Source organism: Pristiophorus japonicus, chromosome 13, assembly GCF_044704955.1.
Source record: "Pristiophorus japonicus isolate sPriJap1 chromosome 13, sPriJap1.hap1, whole genome shotgun sequence".
Taxonomy (NCBI): Eukaryota; Metazoa; Chordata; class Chondrichthyes; family Pristiophoridae; genus Pristiophorus; species Pristiophorus japonicus.
In genome coordinates, this window is record NC_091989.1 from 76,144,121 (window position 1) to 76,165,441 (window position 21,321).

General features: G+C 44.5%; 1 protein-coding gene across 1 annotated transcript in view; it reads left to right on the forward strand.

Moving 5' to 3' along the window:
* usp44 (ubiquitin specific peptidase 44) overlaps nucleotides 1-19,569 on the forward strand; it is a 59,041-nt gene extending 39,472 nt beyond the window's left edge. Inside the window, exons 3-6 of the mRNA XM_070897667.1 lie at nucleotides 4,638-4,836; nucleotides 17,099-17,207; nucleotides 17,290-17,495; nucleotides 18,928-19,569. Coding sequence (XP_070753768.1) covers nucleotides 4,638-4,836; nucleotides 17,099-17,207; nucleotides 17,290-17,495; nucleotides 18,928-19,076 — 663 coding nt within the window. The 3' untranslated portion in view covers nucleotides 19,077-19,569. The remainder of the gene's footprint in view (nucleotides 1-4,637; nucleotides 4,837-17,098; nucleotides 17,208-17,289; nucleotides 17,496-18,927) is intronic.
* The last annotated feature ends 1,752 nt before the right edge of the window (nucleotides 19,570-21,321 follow it).

The following is a 21,321-nucleotide window of genomic DNA, read 5'->3' on the forward strand; positions in this document are numbered from 1 at the left end:
CACATATTGGACCGGATTTTGCAATGGGAGTAGCAACGAGGCAGTCAGTGCTCACTCTTATTGTGGAGTAAATTGGACAGCAACTTCCAACATCCCCGCACATGCGCAGTTAAACATGGAAATCAGGAAGTTGCTGAACGAGTTGCCCTGTTCCTCCGCAAGCTTTGCTATCTGGTAGTAAAACAGGCATAATGTTGTAGTAATTGCCCACTAGATATCCACTAAACACCCCTTCAGTTGGGGCTTGTCCATTGAAGTGTAAGTGAATTTTTAACGGCACGATAAGTCTTGTTTGCTACTAAATAACCTCCGAAAATGTTCTTTTACAAGCATGGAGATTTTAATTATTGTTGGAGATTTTATTAAAAAAACATTTTTAATTGCTTTTTCTTTGTCTCTCATTTCTCTCAATCAAATCATTCTTTTCCCTTCTTTATTTTGCTTTCTGTGCATAATTTTACATTGAACGAAATATTCTAACTTACACTTCCTGGTTCAGACCGCGTGTCTCACTGAGAATTCTTCAACCTGATTGGTTGAAGAGTCGCGCTGTTGCTTGACCTGCTCACACAGGTCCCAAAACCCCTGTAGAGGGCGCCGTGCTGGATCAGACTCCCAATGACTAAGTTGCAGCTGAAAAGCCCACGAACAGTGTGTGGGCAGCTGTAAGCGTAATGAATGGCGAGCGCTATTCACTGCTGACCACAACATCCACGCCATTGTCTGTCGCTTATATCACTTCAAAACAAAACCCTCGGTCACCGCAATCAAATGTTTGATCTGAGTTTGTTTGCTTGACATGTGGCTTAAAATGCTGACCCTTTACTTTAGCAGCAGTGGCGCGGATGTTATGGTCAGCAGTGAAAAGCGCTCGCCGTTCATTGCGCTTACAGCTGCCCACACACTGTTCGTGGGCTTTTCAGCTGCAACTTAGTCATTGGGAGTCTGATCCAGCACGGCGCCCTCTACAGGGGATCTGGGACCTGTGTGAGCAGGTCAAGCAACAGTGCGAGTCTTAAACCAATCAGATTGAAGAATTCTCAGTGAGACACGTGCTCTAAACCAAGAAGTGTAAGTTAGAATATTTCATTCAATGTAAAATCATGTGCAGAAAGTAAAATAGAAAGGGAAGGAATGATTGAGAGAGATGAAACAAACAAAGAGGAAGTTTTAAAAAAAAAAGTGTTTTTACAAAATCGCCAATATTATTTAGAAACATAGAAAATAGGTGCAGGAGTAGGCCATTTGGTCCTTCGAGCTTGCACCACCATTCAATATTATGGCTGATCATTTTTGCAACTTTAGTACCCCATTCCTGCTTTCTCTCCATATCACTTGATCCCTTTAGCCGTAAGGGCCACATCTAATTCCCTTTTGAATATATCTAATGAACTGGCCTCAACAACTTTCTGTGATAGAGAACTCCACAGGTTCACAATTCTCCGAGTGAAGAAGTTTCTCCTCATCTTGATCCTAAATGGCTTACCCCTTACCCTTACCCTTAGACTGTGACCCCTGGTTCTGGATTTCCCCAACATCGGGAACATTCTTTCTGCATCTAACCTGTCCAATCCCGTCAGAATTTTATACGTTTCTATGAGATTCCCTCTCATTCTTCTAAATTCCATTGAATACAAGCTCAGTTGATCCAGTCTCTCCTCATATGTCAGTCCTGCCATCCTGGGAATCAGTCTGGTAAACCTTCGCTGCACTCCCTCAATAGCAAGAATGTCCTTCCTCAGATGAGGAGACCAAAACTGAACACACTATTCCAGGTGTGGCCTCACCAAGGCTCTGTACAACTACAGTAAGACCTACCTGCTCCTATACTCAAATCCTTTAGCTATGAAGACCAACATGCCATTTGCCGCCTTCACCACCTGCATGCCAACCTTCAATGACTGATGTACCATGACACCCAGATCTCGTTGCACCTCCCCTTTTCCTAATCTGTCACCGTTCAGATAATCTGTCTTCCTGTTTTTGCCACCAAAGTAGATAAGCTCACATTTATCCACTTTATACTGCATCTGCCATGCATTTGCCCACTCGCCTAACCTGTCCAAGTCACCCTGCAGTCTCTTAGCATCCTCCTCACAGCTCACACCGCCACCCAGCTTAGTGTCATCTGCAAACTTGGAGATACTACATTCAATTCCTTCATCTAAATCATTGATGTATATTGTAATTTGCTTCCTGTCTGCCAACCAGTTCTCTATCCACGTCAATACATTACTCCCAATACTATGTGCTTTAATTTTGCACACTAATCACTTGTGTGGGACCTTGTCAAAAGCCTTTTGAAAGTCCAAGTACTCCACATCCACTGGTTCTCCCTTGTCCACTCTACTAGTTACATCTTCAAAAAATTCTAGAAGATTTGTGAAGCATAATTTCTCTTTCATAAATCCATGCTGACTTGCTTTCCAAATACGCTGCTATTACATCTTTAATAATTGATTCCAACATTTTCCCCCACTACCGATGTCAGGCTAACCGGTCTATAATTCCCTGTTTTCTCTATGCCTCCTTTTTTTAAAAATGAGGTTACATTAGCTACCCTCCAGTCCATAGGAACTGATCCAGAGTTTATGGAATGTTGGAAAATGACCACCAATGCATCCACTATTTCTAGGGCCACTTTCATAAGTACTCTGGAATGCAGACTATCGGGCCCTGGGGATTTATCGGCCTTCAGTCCCATCAATTTCCCTAACATTTCCTGATTAATAAGGATTTCCTTCAGTTCCTCCTTGCTAGACCCTCTGTCCCCTAGTATTTCCGGAAGGTTATTTGTGTCTTCCTTAGTGAAGACAGAACCAAAGTATTTGTTCAATTGGTCTGCCATTTCCTTGTTCCCTATTATGAATTCACCTGATTCTGACTGCAAGGGACCTACATTTGTCCTCACTAATCTTTTCCTCTTCACATATCTATAGAAGCTTTTGCACTCAGTTTTTATGTTCCCTGCAAGCTTACACTCGTATTCTATTTTCCCTCTCCTAATTAAACCCTTTGTCCTCCTCTGCTGAATTCTAAATTTCACCCAGTCCTCAGGGTTGCTGCTTTTTCTGGCCAATTTATATGCCTCTTCCTTGGATTTAACACTATCCCTAATTTCCCTTGTTAGCCACGGCTGAGCCACCTTCCCCATTTTATTTTTACTCCAGACAGGGATGTACAATTGTTGAAGTTCATCCATGTGATCTTTAAATATCTGCCATTGCCTATCCACTGTCAGCCCTTTAAGTATCATTCGCCAGTCTATTCTAGCCAATTCGCGTCTCATACCATCGAAGTTACCTTTCTTTAAATCTGAAGAAATGATATTCCATTTCTATCGTTATAGGCCTGCAACAAATGGGCCAGGGCAAGACAGCACCATGTGTTCTTCTCACCAAAGTCTGCAAGCACCAGCACATCTGCATTCATCTTGCAGGATGCAGTGAAGAGGAGGTAGCACTGGGTGAGGAAAAGCAAGTGAAAGTGACAGAGGATGTGAAAACAATCTGTGGCAGCTGAAGTAGCTGGTTCTGCTGACTAATGGATCAGTCACTTGTTTCACACATCCCTGGGCAACACACTGGCTAATGCTGCAAATGATCCCTCTGATAGACTGAAAGGAGGCAGTGTGTATTTTGAACCTTGCCTGCCGCTGACCGTGCGGATTAGCTGCTGGAAATGGAGCAGGTCTGCAGCAAACTCCAGGCTGATTCCGGAGCTTTGGAGTCAATTCCCTACAGCCATTCCGAGCAAGTGTCCTGGGCATGCTTGTATGGTTGGCAGCGTGGGGCTGGCCTGTCTGGGTGCATCCAATCCAGCTCCGATACCTGCTAAACTGCCTGGCGTGCCGCCTTTCATCTAGTACAACTTAAAGTAAGATGCTGTGCTTTCAAAGCAACTGATAGCAGTAGGGTAGCAGTGAATTCCCAATGTGCACTGCATTGTGCATCTTCCAGTTAGCTACTATGGCACACCTTGTGATGGAATGAACTTTGGTACTGTGGGGCAGAGTGTACATGTCTGCCTTTCGGGAGTCTCCGCTTCTACAGAACGTTTGGAAAGTTTTTCTGTCCCATCAATTTCCCTGCGATATTGATGATGCTGCTTCTCTCCTTTTGTAAATATTCCCTTCATTGTCTGATCCAGAAAACCAGGAAAATTGTTGAAATCATTAACTGAAGCATAAATCAGCTTTTTGCACATTTGCTGCAAAATTGGAAAATGTTTAAATATTTCAAACATTAGCTGAAAAATATTAAATCTTTTTTTTCCCCTTTGCCTTTAAATTGGAACCTTAGCCAGCAGCCTCATTAATAGCGGCAACAAAAGCAAAATACTGTGGATGCTGGACTCTGGAATAAAAGCAGAAAATGCTGAAAATCTCAGCGGGTCAGGCAGAATCTGCGGAGAGAAAGCAGAGTTAACGTTTCGGGTCATCGACCTGAGATTTCCAGCATTCTCATATTAACAGCTGTTTAGAATGGAAGTACTGTTGGGTGGGACTTCTGCTCAAACATCCACACTGTGAACAGGCCTACTCGAGATGCTCATCAGCATGAACACTGAGAGTCTTGGTGAGTGACATGGGCTTAATCATTGTAGTTATATCACTGACTCAAATCCTTCTGAAACAGGTTACATGCCTTGCTTGTGACAACAAATCCAACACCATTGAATCCTTCTGGGACCTTTCTCTCGAATTTCCTGAGAGATACCACTGCAACGGAAAAGCTGCTGCTTCCCAGCATCCTTGCTTGTTGACGGAAATGTTGGCAAAATTCACAGAGACGGAGGCCTTGGAAGGGAAGATTTATGCCTGTGGCCAGTGCAACAGTGAGTAAAGAGGTTATACTGTCTATGTACACTTTGAGATTTAATCAGTAAAGAACAATGTTGTACTTTTCCTTTGAATTTGCACCACAGTTAAATGTAAGGTTGTTTAAAATTCTTCTGACAATTGCCTTGTGCAGTTAGTCAGGAAAATACGGTGCTTGTTCTGGTTGGTTTCTAATTTGCTGGTTTCCCGCCCCCCCCCCCCCCCATCCCCCTCAACACACTTGTCTGTGAAGCTCTCTGAATATCTTGTTCAGCTGTTACTTGAAGTGAAATCTTTTTACAGTCTGAATGAGGCCGCTCCTTCATCGAGGCCAGATACTGGACAAAGGAGTTGATCATGACCATTCAGTCCAGTAACTGCTCAAAGCAATATTGACCAAGGCACAAACATTCTTTCAGTTGACGAAAGCTGCAGGGATTCGAAAAGGGATAAATAAAATACTTCAAATATTGAGTTTAGTACCGACTTGACCTCTCGTTCAGTCAAAAGTCTGAAGCTAAGAATGTTGTTTCGATAATCATTTTAAGTCTGTTATAGCAATCAATTGTACAAATGTTGTTAGTTCATGATGACGATGGTAGCATATTGGACTTGCATAACGCCTTTAATATAACAAAGTACAATGGTACTTCACTGAGCAGGTAACAGAACACCAAGTGGGAATTGGGAGAGGAGCCAGGAGGAAGGCATGGTCAGGGAGGTAGGTTCTAAGGAGGCGTTGGATGGTGGGGAGAGATGTAGCAAGTCAAAGGGGTTTAGGAATGGGGTTCCATTGTCGGGGGTGGGTGGAAGATGACTGAGGGTTCTTCCACTGATGGTGAAACAGGGCGGGGTGTGCAGTCGGCCAGAGTTGGCAAAGGACTGAATGTGTGCTGGAATGTAGGTTACAAGCCTAGGGTCAGATAAGGTAATGAAGGAATTTATGTGAGAAAAAAAATCTTGAAATCAGTGCCTTGCTGACCATGAACCAATGGAGGTTGACCAGGACGGGATGATCAGCAAATGGGATTTAGTTTGGCCTAGGATACGGGAGAAGGAGTTTTGCGTAGGGTGGAGTTTGCTTAGAGTGAAGTTCAGGTGGCTGGTGAGGGAAGGATGATGGAGACATGGCTAGGAGTTTCAGTTTTGGTGGCAGAGAGATAGGAATGCAGGTGATTGATCAAGGTGGAAATAGGCTGACTATTGATGGATGAGTTTGAAAAATCAGCTTGGGGCTCAACAATGCACTGACGGTTGTACAGCATCCGGTTCAGCCTGAGAAAGCTGGTATGCCTCTAAACGTTCCTTATTATTGTGTGACTCTTTTCTATCTACCTTGCCCCATTCCTTACTGCTGACTGGAAGTCTGATAAGCCATTCAAAATCCTCTGACCGTTTAATTGGAACAGAAGGCATTAAAGGCAGTATCTGTATATGAAGTGGTCAGCCATTCACAGGATGCAAACTGACGACTCATTTTAAATCTAGAATCGGGTAATGCATGAATATAACAACTACGTGTATTTAAAAAGCACCTTAACCTAGTAAAACATCCAGAGGGGTTTCACAGGAGCAGCATCAAAGAACATTTGACACTGAGCCACATAAGGAGATATTAGGGCAAAAGCTTGTTCAAAGAGGTAGGTTGTAAGGAGTGTGCTAAAGGAGGAAAGAGAGGTGGAGAGGTTTAGGGAGGGAATTCTAGAGCTATGGCCTTGGCAGCTGAAGGCACGGACAACAATGGCAGAGTAATTAAAATCGGGGATGCTCAAGAGGCCAGAATCAAAGGAGCACAGATATCTTGGGGTTGTGGGGCTGGAGAAGAGATTACAGAGAAAGGGAAAGGGCGAGGCCATGGAGGGATTTGAAAACGCAGATGAGAATTTAAAATCGCAGCGTTGCTTAACCGCAAGCCAATGTAGGTCAACGAGCACAGGGGTGATGGGTGAGCGGAACTTGGTGCGAGTTAGGATATGGGCACCAGCATTTTGAATGAGTTTAAATTTAAGGAGGGTGCAAGATGGGAGGCCGGCCAGGAGTGTGTTGGAATAGTCAAGTCTAGAGGTAACAAAGGCATGAATTAGGGTTTCAGCAGTGGATGAGCTGAGGCAGGGGTGGTGATAGGTGATGTTATGGAGGTGGAAATAGGCGGTCCTAGTGATAATGTGGAAGCTCATCTCTGGGTCAAGTATGACACCAAGGTTGCAAACAGTCTAGTTCGACCTCAGACAGTTTCCAGGGAAAGGGCTAGAGGTGATGGCTAGGGAATGGAGATTATGGTGGGGACCGAAGACAGTGGCTTTGGTTGTCCCAATATTTAATTGGAGAAATAGGGGCCAAGGATAGATCCTTGAGGGATACCAGAGGTAACGGTGTGGGACAAGAAGCCATTGCAGATGATTCTCTGGCTACGATTAGATAGATAAGAATGGAACCAGGTGAGTGCAGTCCCACCCAGCCGGACAACGGACAGGGGTTGGAGGAGGATGATGTGGTTAATCATTTTAAAAAGCTGCAGATGGGTCGAGAAGAACGAGGAGGGATAGTTTACGTTTGTCACAGTCACATAGGATACGAGCTGTTTCAGTTCTGTGGCAGGGGAGGAAACCTGATTGGGAATCCCTTCCCACACACAAAGCAGGTGAACGGCCTCTTCCCGGTGTGACTGTCGATGAGTTTCCAGCAGGGACTGGGACAGGGAACGGAATCCCTTTCTACAGTCCCCACATTTCCACGGTTTGTTCGTGGTGCGGGTGTCCTTTGTGTGTCTCCAGGTTGGACGATCAGTTGAAGCCTCGTCCACACACACAACACGTGTACGGTTTCTCCGTGCTGTGAAAGGTGCGATGGAGTTCCGGGAAAGATGGGGACAGATTTGCATGTTTGAGGACTTTGGATAAGAAAGGGAGGTTTGAGATGGGGTTGGGCAATGGCGGAGGGGTTAAGGGTTGTTTTTAGAAGAGGTGATGACGGCAGATTTGAGGGAGAGGGAGAGGGGGACAATAACTCAGGAGAGAGAACAATATCAGCTAACTTGGGAGCCAGGAAAGGAAGTTGGGTGGTCAGTAGTTTAGTGGGAATATGGTCAAGGGAGCAGGAAGTGGGTCTCATGGGCCCAGAGAAAGATTGAGGGGAGATCGGAGAGAAATTAGAGAATGAGTTCAGGGTTAGCACAGTGGGGGATCTTTAGAAAAAGTTTGACTCGGTGGGCTAGGGGAAGGGACGGCAGTGGCAGAGGCAGCTGGTCGGATGCTCTCCGTCTTAGTGAAAAAGAAGTCCATGAGCTCCTCACAGTTGTTTGGAGGTGGAGACGGGGGAGGGTCGATGAAGACAATTTGCAGTGAAGAAAAGAAACCAGCGGTTATCTTTGCATTCCAGGATGGTCCTGGAATAGTAAGTTTTGGCAGATGAGAGCAGGGCTCGATAATGCTTTATGTGATCTGGCTAAACCTGTTATCCAGCATATCTGTTGAAGTCTGCGTCCCTTGCGTCAAAGCCCCATAACATCTTGCCTGTTCAAAGCAAGTCATACTTCAGACCAAGTTCATAAGATACTGGTAATTGAATGGTCTTGGGTAGAGGGGTTAAGCCAAACTATCCTGGCCCACCTGGAATACAATGAGCCAGATAAAATTGTGGAATTAAAATATTACTTGCCCATATTCATCCATTTTGTATGTTTTTTTTTTCTCCTAAGAATATAAAGATTGGAATTGAGAAACTATTCAGCCCATCAAGTCTGCTCCTTCCACAGGCCATACACGACTTCCTCAATCACGAATATTCAAAAGACCTGTATTCTGAATCCCCTCTCTCTCCTCCTGTGAAAATAAATGGTCAACTTTATGTTTCTTAACTTTAGTTCCCCGATGCTTCTCTACCTCTCTCCTCCTTTAAGACGCTCCATAAAACCTACCTCTTTTCTGCCGTAATTTCTTATGTGGCTCGGTGTCAAATTTATCAGTTTTGTCTTATAACACTGCTGTGAAACTCCTTGGGACGTTTTACTACGTTGAAGGCGCTATATAAATAAGAGTTGTTGTTGGAATCATCCTAGTTGCTCTTGGTAGCCATGACAAATCCCTGTGAACCTCCCAAGCAGAGTGGAAAAGGCAAAGTGAGATTGATGATTTACCTCAGCATTATTTTCTGACAAGGGGTCAGATATTATTACTAGATCACGCATACTGTTAATTTAATAAATTTATTCCTGTTTATCATATTTCTATACAAACACAAGTCAATTCCTTTAATAGAATTGCTACCCTATCCTCTGTTCTGTACATCCAGCCATTTCTAGCTCACGTTTGCTCCCTCATGTTTGGTTGGCTCTATTTACCTCTACCCGTTGTATTAGTTTACACCCTCCACAGTGCCCTGTTTAATTCTGTCTGCAAGGACTTGGTGCCAGTTTGGGTCGGGTCAGCTCCCCATCTAACTAGCTTCCCACACCCCAGACTCTGCCTGTGTCCCGGGATGCTGAAACTCTTCCTTCCGCACTATCTGTCAAACCATATGTTGGCTGATTTCTCCAAGACCAGCCCCGCCTGACACTGGGAGACATTCTGAGATAGCTACTCCCGAGATCTCTCTCTGCAAACCAGTACCCAACAGACCCCTTCATAAGCGTTCCTCTATAAACCATGACTCCTGGCCGCCCTCCCTCCTGTTCCAATTTGTTTTTGAGCACCATTCAGTGATTAAGAGTGTATTCTTTTCTCGCCTTCCGAACCTGGCTTGCTGAGATCAAATCTGATCTCTCTACCACTTTCTCCGATTTATCTGAGTTTCGGTAACTGCACAGATCAGCCATAGACACTGGGATCTGCCTGGCCCCAATGGCCCAGTTACTGGAGATAAACTCAGTGAGTCCTGGTAGAACTCAGCGTTTTTTAACCATTAGGATAGGCCTTTCCCAGTTTATCATATTGGAATGTTTATTATTCTGAATGGATTTTGGGAATAATGAAGACATTCTGCCCCCAGTGATGGTGTCATTATTCCGCTGGAGGGCCAAGATTCTTCATCCCGAACGAATAGCTGGGTGATGTAGAGGCAATAGTCTGCGATGTAGAGACATTGCTGGTCATGTTGCTGTTCTGTACAGCATTTCTTTTTTCACTGAAATTAGTGGACTAGTGTCTTCTTTCACAGCCACATGATTCATTTGGCTGTGTAGCTCTGCCATGTAATAGGACAGAACTCTGGAACTTTTAAACAAATCCGATTCATTGCAGAACTTAAAGTGCAAAGATTAAAGACATAGTGGGTGAGTAATTAAAAACTTGAGGTACTACTGTATACTTCTCCTTTCAAATCAACTTCAATTGAAATACATAGAATGTTGTCCCCCACTGCTGCACTGACGTGCCAACCTAGATTATGTGCTCCGGTCTCTGGAGTGGGACTTGAATCCATAACCACCTGACTCAGACGGAAGTCAAGGCTATGCTTGTTAACAGGCATTAAAAGGGATCATTCCTCTCTCATTCTCTGTTCCAAAGAACTGTGGGCTCCTGGCATAACTGACAGAAAACTGAAGATGGCCTTGTTCAGAAATAAGTATTTGTTTTGCTGAATCTTACAAGCATCAATTTTTAAAATAAAAACCTGACAATTTTACACTACATCTATGTTGCTGATCCTTTAGCGGGCGATGTCCTGCCCTACCGACACCATTAAACTAAACGATTACCCTGTTAGCACAAGCCAGAGGCTGCAATGAAATTGCTCATCAGTGAATCACCCTGCTACTCCAATCAGTGCGGCATTCACTGATGCTGTCCCATATCAGTTCCTTTGCATCAATTAAAAACTGAACCTTTACAACAGCTCTTCATGACAATGCAACAGCTTAATTTCCCACGTTTACATAGAATTTACAGCATCGAAACGGCTCGAAGGAGCTAGCAAATTTTTATTTTGAATGATAAGGGAGTCCAGGGTTATGGGCAGCGGGCAGGGAAGTGGAGTTGAGGCCAAGATCAGATCAGCCATGATATTAAATGGTGGAGCAGGCTCGAGGGGCCAAATGGCCGACTCCTGCTCCTATTATGTTCTTCTGAAACAGGCCATTCGGCCCAACTGGTCTATGTCAGTGAAGCAACATGAAGTAGATGAATATGGTCAGGTGAAGATATTGATGTATGTAAAGCAAATGTAATTAAAATTCACAGTTGGAAACTTCTCATTTTTATGACAAACAGCAAAATCTTGTTTACTGTATTAGTACACCATTTTGTGTTAGTATTTTAAAACATCGTAGTTACTAATAAATCCAATAAGAAACCTCTACACGAGAGTGGTTAGAATGTGGAACTCGCTATCACATGGGGTGGTTGAGGTAAGTAGCACAGATGAATTTAAGGGGAAGTTAGATAAGTGCATGAGAGAAAGGTGAATAGAAGGGTAGGGTGGGAGGGGATTCGTTCCAGGGTATGGGCGTCACTGGCAAGGTGGCATTTGTTGCCCATCCCTAACTGCCCTCAAGAAGGTGGTGGTGAGCCACCGTCTTAAACCGCTGCAATCCATGTGATGAAGGTGCTCCCACAGTGCTGTTAGGGGGGGAGTTCCAGGGTCTTGGCCCAGCAACATAGACCAGTTGGGCCGAATGGCCTGCTTCAGTGCTGTAAATTCTATGTATTGTCACAAGGAGCTGTTGTAAAGCCGTTTCTGCAATAATTAGTCATTGTGGGCAGCAAAAAGAAATGGTTTCCTTCAACGGTGTTTGCTGTTTGTTGCTGGAAGGTGGTGAATCATGCATAATTCACACACACAACCCAGAGTGCTGGGCCATACCCATTTGATAATGAGTTGGTTGTTGTGCTGTAATATACAACCTATTGCTACTGAAACCAGAAGAATATTGTTCATTCAGAACATAAGCACTAAATAATGCTGCACAAGTGTTCATGGGCTGCAGGTAATAATCTGGTCTCTCTTTAGCTTGGCAAGCTGCTTAAGCTTGTTGTTCTGGACTACGTCACTGTTTGCAGGCACAGGTAGAGAGACGGCCTTATTCCATGTATCAACATTTAGGAAGGATAGGCAGAGAGGAAAAGGAGGCGGGGTGGCGTTGCTGGTGAAAGAGGAAATTAATGCAATAGTAAGGAGGGACATTAGCCTGGATGATGTGGAATCGGTATGCGGAGCTGCGGAATATCAAAGGGCAGAAAATGCTAGTGGGAGTTGTGTACAGACCACCAAACAGTAGTAGTGAGGTTGGGGATAGCATCAAACAAGAAATAAGGGATGTGTGCAATAAAGGGACAGCAGTTATCATGGGTGACTTTAATCTACGTATTGATTGGGCTAACCAAACTGGTAGCAATGCGGTGGAGGAGGATTTCCTGGAGTGTATTAGGGCTGGTTTTCTAGACCAATATGTCGAGGAACCAACTGGGTATCTGGCCATCCTAAACTGGGTGATGTGTAATGAGAAGGGACTAATTAGCAATCTTGTGCAAGGCCCCTTGGGGAAGAGTGACCATAATGTGGTAGAATTCCTTATTAAGATGGAGTGACACAATTAATTCAGAAACTAGGGCCCTGAACTTAAGGAAAGGTAACTTCGATGGTATGAGGTGTGAGTTGGCTAGAATAGACTGGTAAATTATACTTAAAGGGTTAATGGTGGATAAGCAATGGCAAACATTTAAAGATCACATGGATGAACTTCACCAATTGTACATCCCTATCTGGAGTAAAAATAAAACGGGGAACGTGGCTCAACCGTGGCTAACAAAGGAAATTAAGCATAGTGTTAATGCCAAGGAAGAGGAATATAAATTGGCTAGAAAAAGCAACAAACCTGAGGACTGGGAGAAATTTAGAATTCAACAGAGGAGGACTAAAGGTTTAATTAAGAGGGGGAAATAGAGTACGAGAGGAAGCTTGCAAAGAACATTAAAAACTGACTGCAAAAGCTTCTATAGATATGTGAAGAGAAAAAGATTAGTGAAGACAAACATTCGGTCCCTTGCAGTCGGATTCAGGTGAATTTATAGTGGGGAACAAAGAAATGGCAGACCAATTGCACAGATACTTCGGTTCTGTCTTCACGAAGGAAGACACAAATAACCTTCCGAATGTACTAGGGGACAGTAGGTCTAGTGAGAAGGAGGAACTGAAGGATATCCTTATTAGGCGGGAAATTATGTTGGGGAAATTGATGGGATTGAAGGCCGATAAATCCCCGGGGCCTGATGGTCTGCATCCCAGATTACTTAAGGAGGGTAGCTAATGTAACACCACTTTTTTTAAAAAGGAGGGAAAGAGAAAACAGGTAATTATAGACCGGTTAGCCTGACATCAGTAGTGGGGAAAATGTTGGAATCAATTATTAAGGATGAAATAGCAGCGCATTTGGAAGGCAGTGACTGGATCGGACCAAGTCAGCATGGATTTATAAAAGGGAAATCATGCTTGACGAATCTTCTGGAATTTTTTGAGGATGTAACTAGTAGAGTGGACAAGGGAGAACCAGTGGACGTGGTGTATTTGGACTTTCAAAAGGCTTTTGACAAGGTCCCGCACAAGAGATTGATGTGCAAAATCAAAACTCATGCTATTGGGGGTAACGTACTGACGTGGATAGAGAACTGGTTGGCAGACAGGAAGCAGAGAGTCGGGATAAGCGGGTCCTTTTCAGAATGGCAGGCAGTGACTAGTGGAGTGCCGCAGGGCTCAGTGCTGGGACCCCAGCTGTTTACAATATATATTAATGATATAGATGAAGGAATTAAGTGTAATATCTCCAAGTTTGCGGATGACACTAAACTGGGTGGCGATGTGAGCTGTGAGGAGGACACTAAGAGGCTGCAGGGTGACTTGGACAGGTTAGGTGAGTGGGCAAATGCATGGCAGATGCAGTATAATGTGGATAAATGTGAGGTTATCCATTTTGGGGGCAAAAACACAAAGGCAGAATATTATCTGAATGGCGGCAGATTAGGAAAAGGGGAGGTGCAACAAGACCTGGGTGTCATGGTATATTAGTCACAAAGTGGGCATGCAGGAGGTGAAGGCGGCAAATGGTATGTTGGCCTTCATAGCTAGGGGATTAGAGTATAGGAGCAGGGAGGTCTTGCTGCAATTGTACAGGGCCTTAGTGAGGCCTCACCTGGAATATTGTGTTCAGTTTTGGTTACCTAATCTGAGGAAGGACGTTCTTGCTGTTGAGGGAATGCAGCGAAGGTTCACCAGACTGATTCCAGGGATGGCAGGACTGACATATGAGGAGAGACTGGATCAACTGGGTCTTTTTTCACTGGAGTTTATAAGGATGAGAGGGGATCTCATAGAAACGTATAAGATTCTGACGGGACTGGACAGGTTAGATGCGGGAAGAATGTTCCCGATGTTGGGGAAGTCCAGAACCAGGGGACATAGCCTTAGGATAAGGGGCAGGCCATTTAGGACTGAAATGAGGAGAAACTTCTTCACTCAGAGAGTTGTTAACCTGTGGAATTCCCTGCCGCAGAGAGTTGTTGATGCCAGTTCATTGGATATATTCAAGAGGGAGTTAGATATGGCCCTTACGGCTAAGGGGATCAAGGGGTATGGAGAGAAAGCAGGAAAGGGATACTGAAGGAATGATCAGCCATTATCTTATTGAATGGCAGTGCAGGCTCGAAGGGCCGAATGGCCTACTCCACCTATTTTCTATGTTGAAAGATGTGCAGCTTTGTAATGGGAGCTGTGCTGTTTTACATGAATACATTGAAAAGGCTTGCACCCTGAAATATCCAAAGATTTAAAACAAAGCCAGTTTTCAGTTTAAAAGGTGAACCCATAACCAGCCTTCCCCAGGAGCCTGGCCATCTCTTGGGAGTCTGCAGAGTCAGCAGCTACTAAGTATAGCAATGAGCAAAGCTGGTTCAATGCGCCGATGGGATTTCCTTCAAATATGTTTGTTTGGTGGTTGTGGTTTTATTTTACAGCTGTGTTCATTGCATGTTTTTGAGGATGGATCTTTTATTTGAAATAATTGCTGTATAAATGCAGGAAGACTCCAAGTGCTGAAATGGCAGTGTTTTAACTGTGTGTGAATGTTGAGCCTTGATGTATTCTGTAGTCGATTGGCCCTTTCACCAGCCCAGTATTCTTGCAGTGAGCGTAGAGTTGAGCAGTTGGTTGCCCAAAACAGTTGCCAGTTCTTTATCCTCTTGGGATGTGGGTGACACTGGCAAGGCACCACTTATTGCCCATTCTTAGTAGCCCTGAGTACATTGGACAAAAAGGCAGAGTATGGGACTGGAGTCAGGTGGTCCAGACTGGGGAGGGGTGGCAGGGCATAAGGGGACCAGCTGGGTTTTTAACTTTTCTCTCCTAGTACTACCACAAATGACCAGATTTATTGAATTCGGTATCACAACTTGCGTGGGATTTGAACTTGTGACGTGGGTTTTTAATCCAATATCTTGGGCCGAGTAGCTCAGCTTTTTATGACATATGTGCTATAGCGTGAGTGCAGGTCTGACTTGTATGTCACCTAGTGTTCAGATTAAGAGCTGTTTTGACTGTTTAAGATTAGATTACATGTCTGCTCTCTTCGCCAGGGTGTTGCACATTATCTTGTCGTGTCCTAGTCCTGTTTCCTCCTCCTTGGTCGTAAACCAGCCTCTGGCCTCAGTGACCTCGATTCTGATCTCACCTAGATCGATGGACTAAAAAGGAGCTAAATAGACATCTCAAACCTGTTTCCTAGTAAGAATGAATCTACAAAGCTGTCCCCAGCTCAGTAATCGGTCTGTCTGAAGCTACTGTATATCTGGTACGGTGGTGTGGGGAAGGGGAGAGGGGTTTTAGTGTTGGAGAGGAATTAAGGATTTTACTTTGCGTGTAACTTTGCTACACTTGACGTCGGACTGCTCAATGCTGATACCAGTTGCCTGAAATGAAAACTGCTGCTCTCCAGCAGAGCATCCCTCACCACAGGTACAATAAGTCATTACAGGAAAAACAGCAAGTGAAATATAATCGCAAAATTGGGACATTGTAATCAACATGATATTGGGTGGGTCATAGTGCTAGATTTCAGTATTGCCCAATTTCATGTATTACATAAGAAAAACTTGCATTTATATAGTGCCCTTTTTATACGGTGCCCTGTCACTCGAGCAAGCTAAAGTGCTTCATGTAGTGACTTCGTTCTGAGAAATATGGCACACAGCAAGAAGACACAAATGGCAATGAGATGAGTAACTTTCTCAAAACACATACTAAAATATTTATTTGGTATTGGTATTTGCTTTTTTTAATGCTTTGCTGAAAGTGATGTGGTCTGAGAGAATGCTGACTTTTCTAATTTCTTACTGCGTATATTTTATTGTTTTGAATGGTGAGTTCAGAACCAGAAACGCTTGGGTTTAGGCTTTCCCATAGTACCATGTGTTACTTACACCAGTGTGAAAATAGCACCTGTGACCTCTGGAACGGATTGCAGCCAGAAGGGTTATTAAAAAACCTGGTTGAAAGTGTGATGTGTGCCCTGGATTTTAAAGTATTTTGTTTTCATAATTTATACAGTGGGCTGGCAGACTTCCAATTGCTTCACATCCTGACAACAGTTCATCCATTTTGCAGTTTAGAGTGTGACATTGCAGTACATAAGAACATAAGAAATAGGAGCAGGAGTAGGTCACATGGCCCCTCGAGCCTGCTCCTCCATTTAATACGATCATGGCTGATCCGATCATGGACTCCGGTCCACTTCCCTACCTGCTCCCCATAACCCCTTGTTCCCTTACCGTTTACGAAACTCTGTATTTCTGTCTTAAATTTATTCAATGTCCCAGCTTCCACAGCTCTCTGAGGCAGCAAATTTCACAGATCCACAACCCTCAGAGAAAAAATTTCTCATCTCTGTTTTAAATGGGCAGCCCCTTATTCTAAGAGTATGCCCTCTAGTTCTAGTCTTCCCCCATCAGTGGAAACATCCTCCAAGCCCCCTCAATCTTTTACGTTTCGATAAGATTACCTCTCATTCATCTGAACTCCAACCTACTCAACCTTTCCTCATAAGTCAATCCCCTCATCTCCAAAATCAACCGAGTGAACCTTCTCTGAACTGCCTCCAAAGCAATTATATCCTTTCGTAAATATGGAAACCAAAACTGTACGCAGTAGTGCACGGACCGTGCTGCTAAACTCAAATTCCAAAGCAAACTCGAGCAATTAGTTTAGACTCTCATTCTGGGCGATGCAGCGTTTCATGAGCTAAATTGGAACTTTACTGTAATGAAATACGAGATGTTCAAATATTGCTTCATGTTCTAGGAAAACGCAGGAAGTCATCTTCGAAACCATTGATCCTGACTGAAGCTCAGAAACAGCTCATGGTCCACAAGCTACCTCATGTTCTGCGACTTCACCTCAAACGCTTCCGGTAGTGAGCTGCTTTTTAACATCGTTTAAATGAAGCTCCTTGTTTTTAGGTTTGTGATTCTGTATTCAGTTCCTTGTTGCAGGTGGTCTGGTCGTAATCACCGTGAGAAGATAGGAGTGCATGTGAGCTTTGACCAGGTGTTAAATATGGAACCGTACTGCTGCAGAGAGACGACAGGAGGCCTTGGGCCCAACAGCTACATATACGACCTGGCTGCTGTGGTCATGCATCATGGAAAGGGCTTCGGCTCAGGACATTACACCGCATATTGCTACAGTACAGATGGAGGTGTGTACCTTTAGTATCTTTATAGTGAAGCTATGTGATTGGGATGGGCAATGTAGGAACGGAGCCGGCACAGGCCCGATGAGTCGAATGGCCTCCTGTGCTGTAAGTTTCTATGAACCTATGGAAAACAAATTAGTTTTACAATATGGTAATGTGAAAATATTCTAACTGATGATTTAACATCAATTGTCGGATACGTGTTTGCCCAATAATACAGAGCACAATTCTGTTTGTGGCATTCTGAGGTTACGTTTGCAGTGTTACATTAAACAAACCTGCAGAGCGGGGAACGAGAAGGCCATTCTGTGCTTTTTGTTTTCCTTCCTCAACCTCTGTCGCTTTTTGTAATCAGCACACGGCACAGCCCTGAGTTCTCCAGCACTGCTGGAAGCCTCAACTGTATCTGCATCATTTCTGTAACCAGAACACAGGGGTGGGGAGGGAGTGTGCACATGGAACACTCCAGGCCAAGACTGCCATTTGTGTGGGAACTGCTCTCCATTCTGCCCCAATCATTTGCCTTAACTTCAAAGTCAGGAGTCCTTGGCTACTTCGGCGTGACTTGTCCGTGTTTGTAGTCTCTGATTATTGCAAGATGTTGCTTTGGGTATGAAGTAGGGGTTTCATGTTGTGGATCATGAGCCTATTTCACTGTGTCTTTGGGAAGATATGTTCACCATTTTACACTCTGTCTCCTGATAAAGTCTCGAGTGACAGAGCTGACCAATGCACGACTTGTCCACTGGCCTCTGCCTCGCCCAAGGCTGCATACTGCGAAGGAGATCGCTGCACTTGGGAGAGGGCCTCGGGTGTGGCCTGTGTCAATACCACCACATCACACAGTGCACGTGTATCTCAGCTACACCTTTCAGCGTGCATCTCTCTCCTTTCTTTTTCTCTTTTTCCCCTCGCTCTGCCCCCCCCCTCCCTCGCGCCGCCTTCTCCCCCCCCCCCCGCCTCCTCATCCTGCACCTCTCTCTTCCTCTTCTCCCCTCCCCCACTCTCTCCTGACCCTGTTGGTTCAGTCTGGGTAACTGATATGTACAGAGCAGCGGGCAGGATTACTGATCTGAGCTGAGAGGTGTAACTGCTGCTACAGATGGACTCTGTCCTGGAAGAGGATACTTGCCTGGATTCTCACTCCTACAGCTATATAGTGCGCCTTTCTGGAGAGTGGCTGAGGACAGGATTGGCCTTGTCACTGATGCTCTCCCTGGTCAGAAAGACTTGTTCACATACAATGCCCACCTGGGAGAGGTGGCAGTGGGTACCTGAGTATCATTGCCCTGGCATAAGTTGATGCCTTCAGCAGAGGAGGCAAGAATTGGGGAATGCATGGGCTGCATGTTAGTTGAAATGGCAGCGTGTGTTCAGCGGTGTGTAACTAATGCCTTCAGTTCAGCTTGTAATTGGGATGTTTTGGCTCCTGTAGGATTGTGGGTCCATTGTAACGATTCCACGGTAACAATCTGCACTGTGGACGAAGTTTGCAAAGCTCAGGCCTACATCCTCTTCTACACTCGTCGCCTTCCTCACAACATGAGAGTGCCATCACCGTCCACCACACCAGCAGCACAGTGAATGCAGCTCCGATCCTCCATCTGTTCAGTCTATTTTCTCAGCATCACCCGAGCCCAAAGGCAGTATCGTTCTAACGTTTATCGACCATTTTAGTTTTGTATGGATTTTATGGATATGTAATTTCCTGACATTTATACAGGTGACTATATACTTTTCCTTTTTGAAGTGTACAGTACATTCATAGTTTTGTAGTGTATTTTTCTATCTTGTGAAGAAGTACTTTGGAGTCATTTGAGCAAATGCTCCGCTTGCTTCCCATGCAATAATGTTCCAGTAATAGCCACATACCTGAGAGAGAGAGGCCGCGTTTCTATTTTTCATATATTTGATGAGTGGAATTCAATAGATGGGCTAATTGTGTGACGTTGGCAGCTCGAGCCCTCTCTCCAATTGATAGGCAATTCATTGTTTGATGTAGCGTTAATGTTTCTACCCTGTCGGTCTTTTTAAAAAAAATAAATCAAACTAGCTTACCTGTTCGCCATTGATCCAACACTGAACTGTATGTGTGTGATGTTGGCAGATTCCCTGTCCAGTAATGGGCTTTATTGTATGTGCAGGGTTCTTTGGTTAAAGCTCTACTTTTCCATTTTATCTGCAATGTAGAGATGATCCTTTGTTGTACTGCACACGCTCTGGTTAAGCCCAACCAGCAGAAACTCACAGGACAGCCTCTCTCCAAAACTTTGAAATGGAAAAGTGATCTTTAATTTTATTCTCGTGTTTTTCTGAGTCCCTTCTACTGGCTGTCATTGTTCTAGAACGGAAAGACCTCTTTTAAAATGATGAATAAGGCCGGTCACATGAACTGGTATCCACTTTCTTTACACCTCCACCTTGCATTGGGATCTAATTTCATTTAAAAAATACTGATTGAATCTGAAGACAAGTAACTTTTTTTTTTAAAGTAACTTTAAAAATAGAGTCCCGAATGAATATCTCTGGTCTTGGCAGTGAGGAGGTCACTGGAAACTGTCTGAGGGGCTGGAGGGATTGTGATGAGCGAGTATATACATGTTCTCACTGGGAAGGAGACGGTTGAGAGGTGATATGATTGTTTTTCGGATTGTAAAGGGTCTGGATAATGTCGACCATGCCGAGCTGTTTCACCGTGTCCAGAACAGTAGACCCAGAGAATACGGCCTGCGCTTGTGACTGTGGGCCTGTGGTTCCCAACGCTCTTCACCACTGGGGTTTCCCTCGCTTCGTGTCTGGCTCTCTTGCAGTGTTCCCTCGAATTTGATTTTTTTCCCCGCACAACAATGTTCCCTTTAAGCTGCTCAGCGCTCTGCAGGCCCTGCGCAGCCAGCTCACAGGCTTTTAAATGGCTCAAACCACGGTAGTTTGAATGGGCCGCGCAGTCCTTAAAGGGGCCGCGCACCCAAAAAACATTAGGGAGGACATTGATGCGCGGGACCTTTAAATTTGCTGCGCGTGCTCCATATCTCCACCAACAGCAGCAGCTGGTGAGCAGCCTGCACGGAACCTTGCAATAGGCAGCTGTGCACCTTGGGGGAACATTGGTCTGTTGTAGACTCATTGGTAGAGATTGATTGCTGGAACTACCATGTGATGCCTGGTAGTCACATTATACAATCTATCATGTGACTACCAGGCTGATTGAAGGGGAACGAGATGGACCTTGGTCTTTTATCACTTAGTGACTCCTCTGATCCTATGTCTACCTCCACTACTATCGGAGACCCTTGTCCTTCCTGCCTTCCTATAACACATCGTCTGGAGTCTTTTTATATTTTATGTTAGTTTGGTGCTGCCACCTAACTGCTGAAATTGGGAATGACGGCAGCTGACAGTGCTGTTTGTCTCTATGGACTGTAAGAATGTATTGTGGGGGAGCCAGGGACTGAACCCAGCGAGCACTGATAGCAGAGTGCCCACATGAACTCCCAACATTCTCCACTCTGGCCAGCCTTCAGTCAGGGCGCTTGGCCTTGTCTGTGCTCCCTGCTGTTCTCTGCACCTCCTTCCCCGAAACATCCTGAAATGATACCTGGGCATATAATTTATGTTCTTAAGAAAAAAGACCAGTTTTTCAATATACTGGAATTTTTTGTTTGTTTGTTTGTTCCTGGGCAAGGCCAGCATTTATTGCTCTTGAGAAGGTGCTGGTGAGCCACTGCAGTCCATGTTCTTTACAGCAGTTTGTTATTTTACAACTGTGGCTTGCTAGACATTTCAGAGGCCAGTTAATTGCTGTGGGTCTGGAGTCACATGTAGGCCAGAC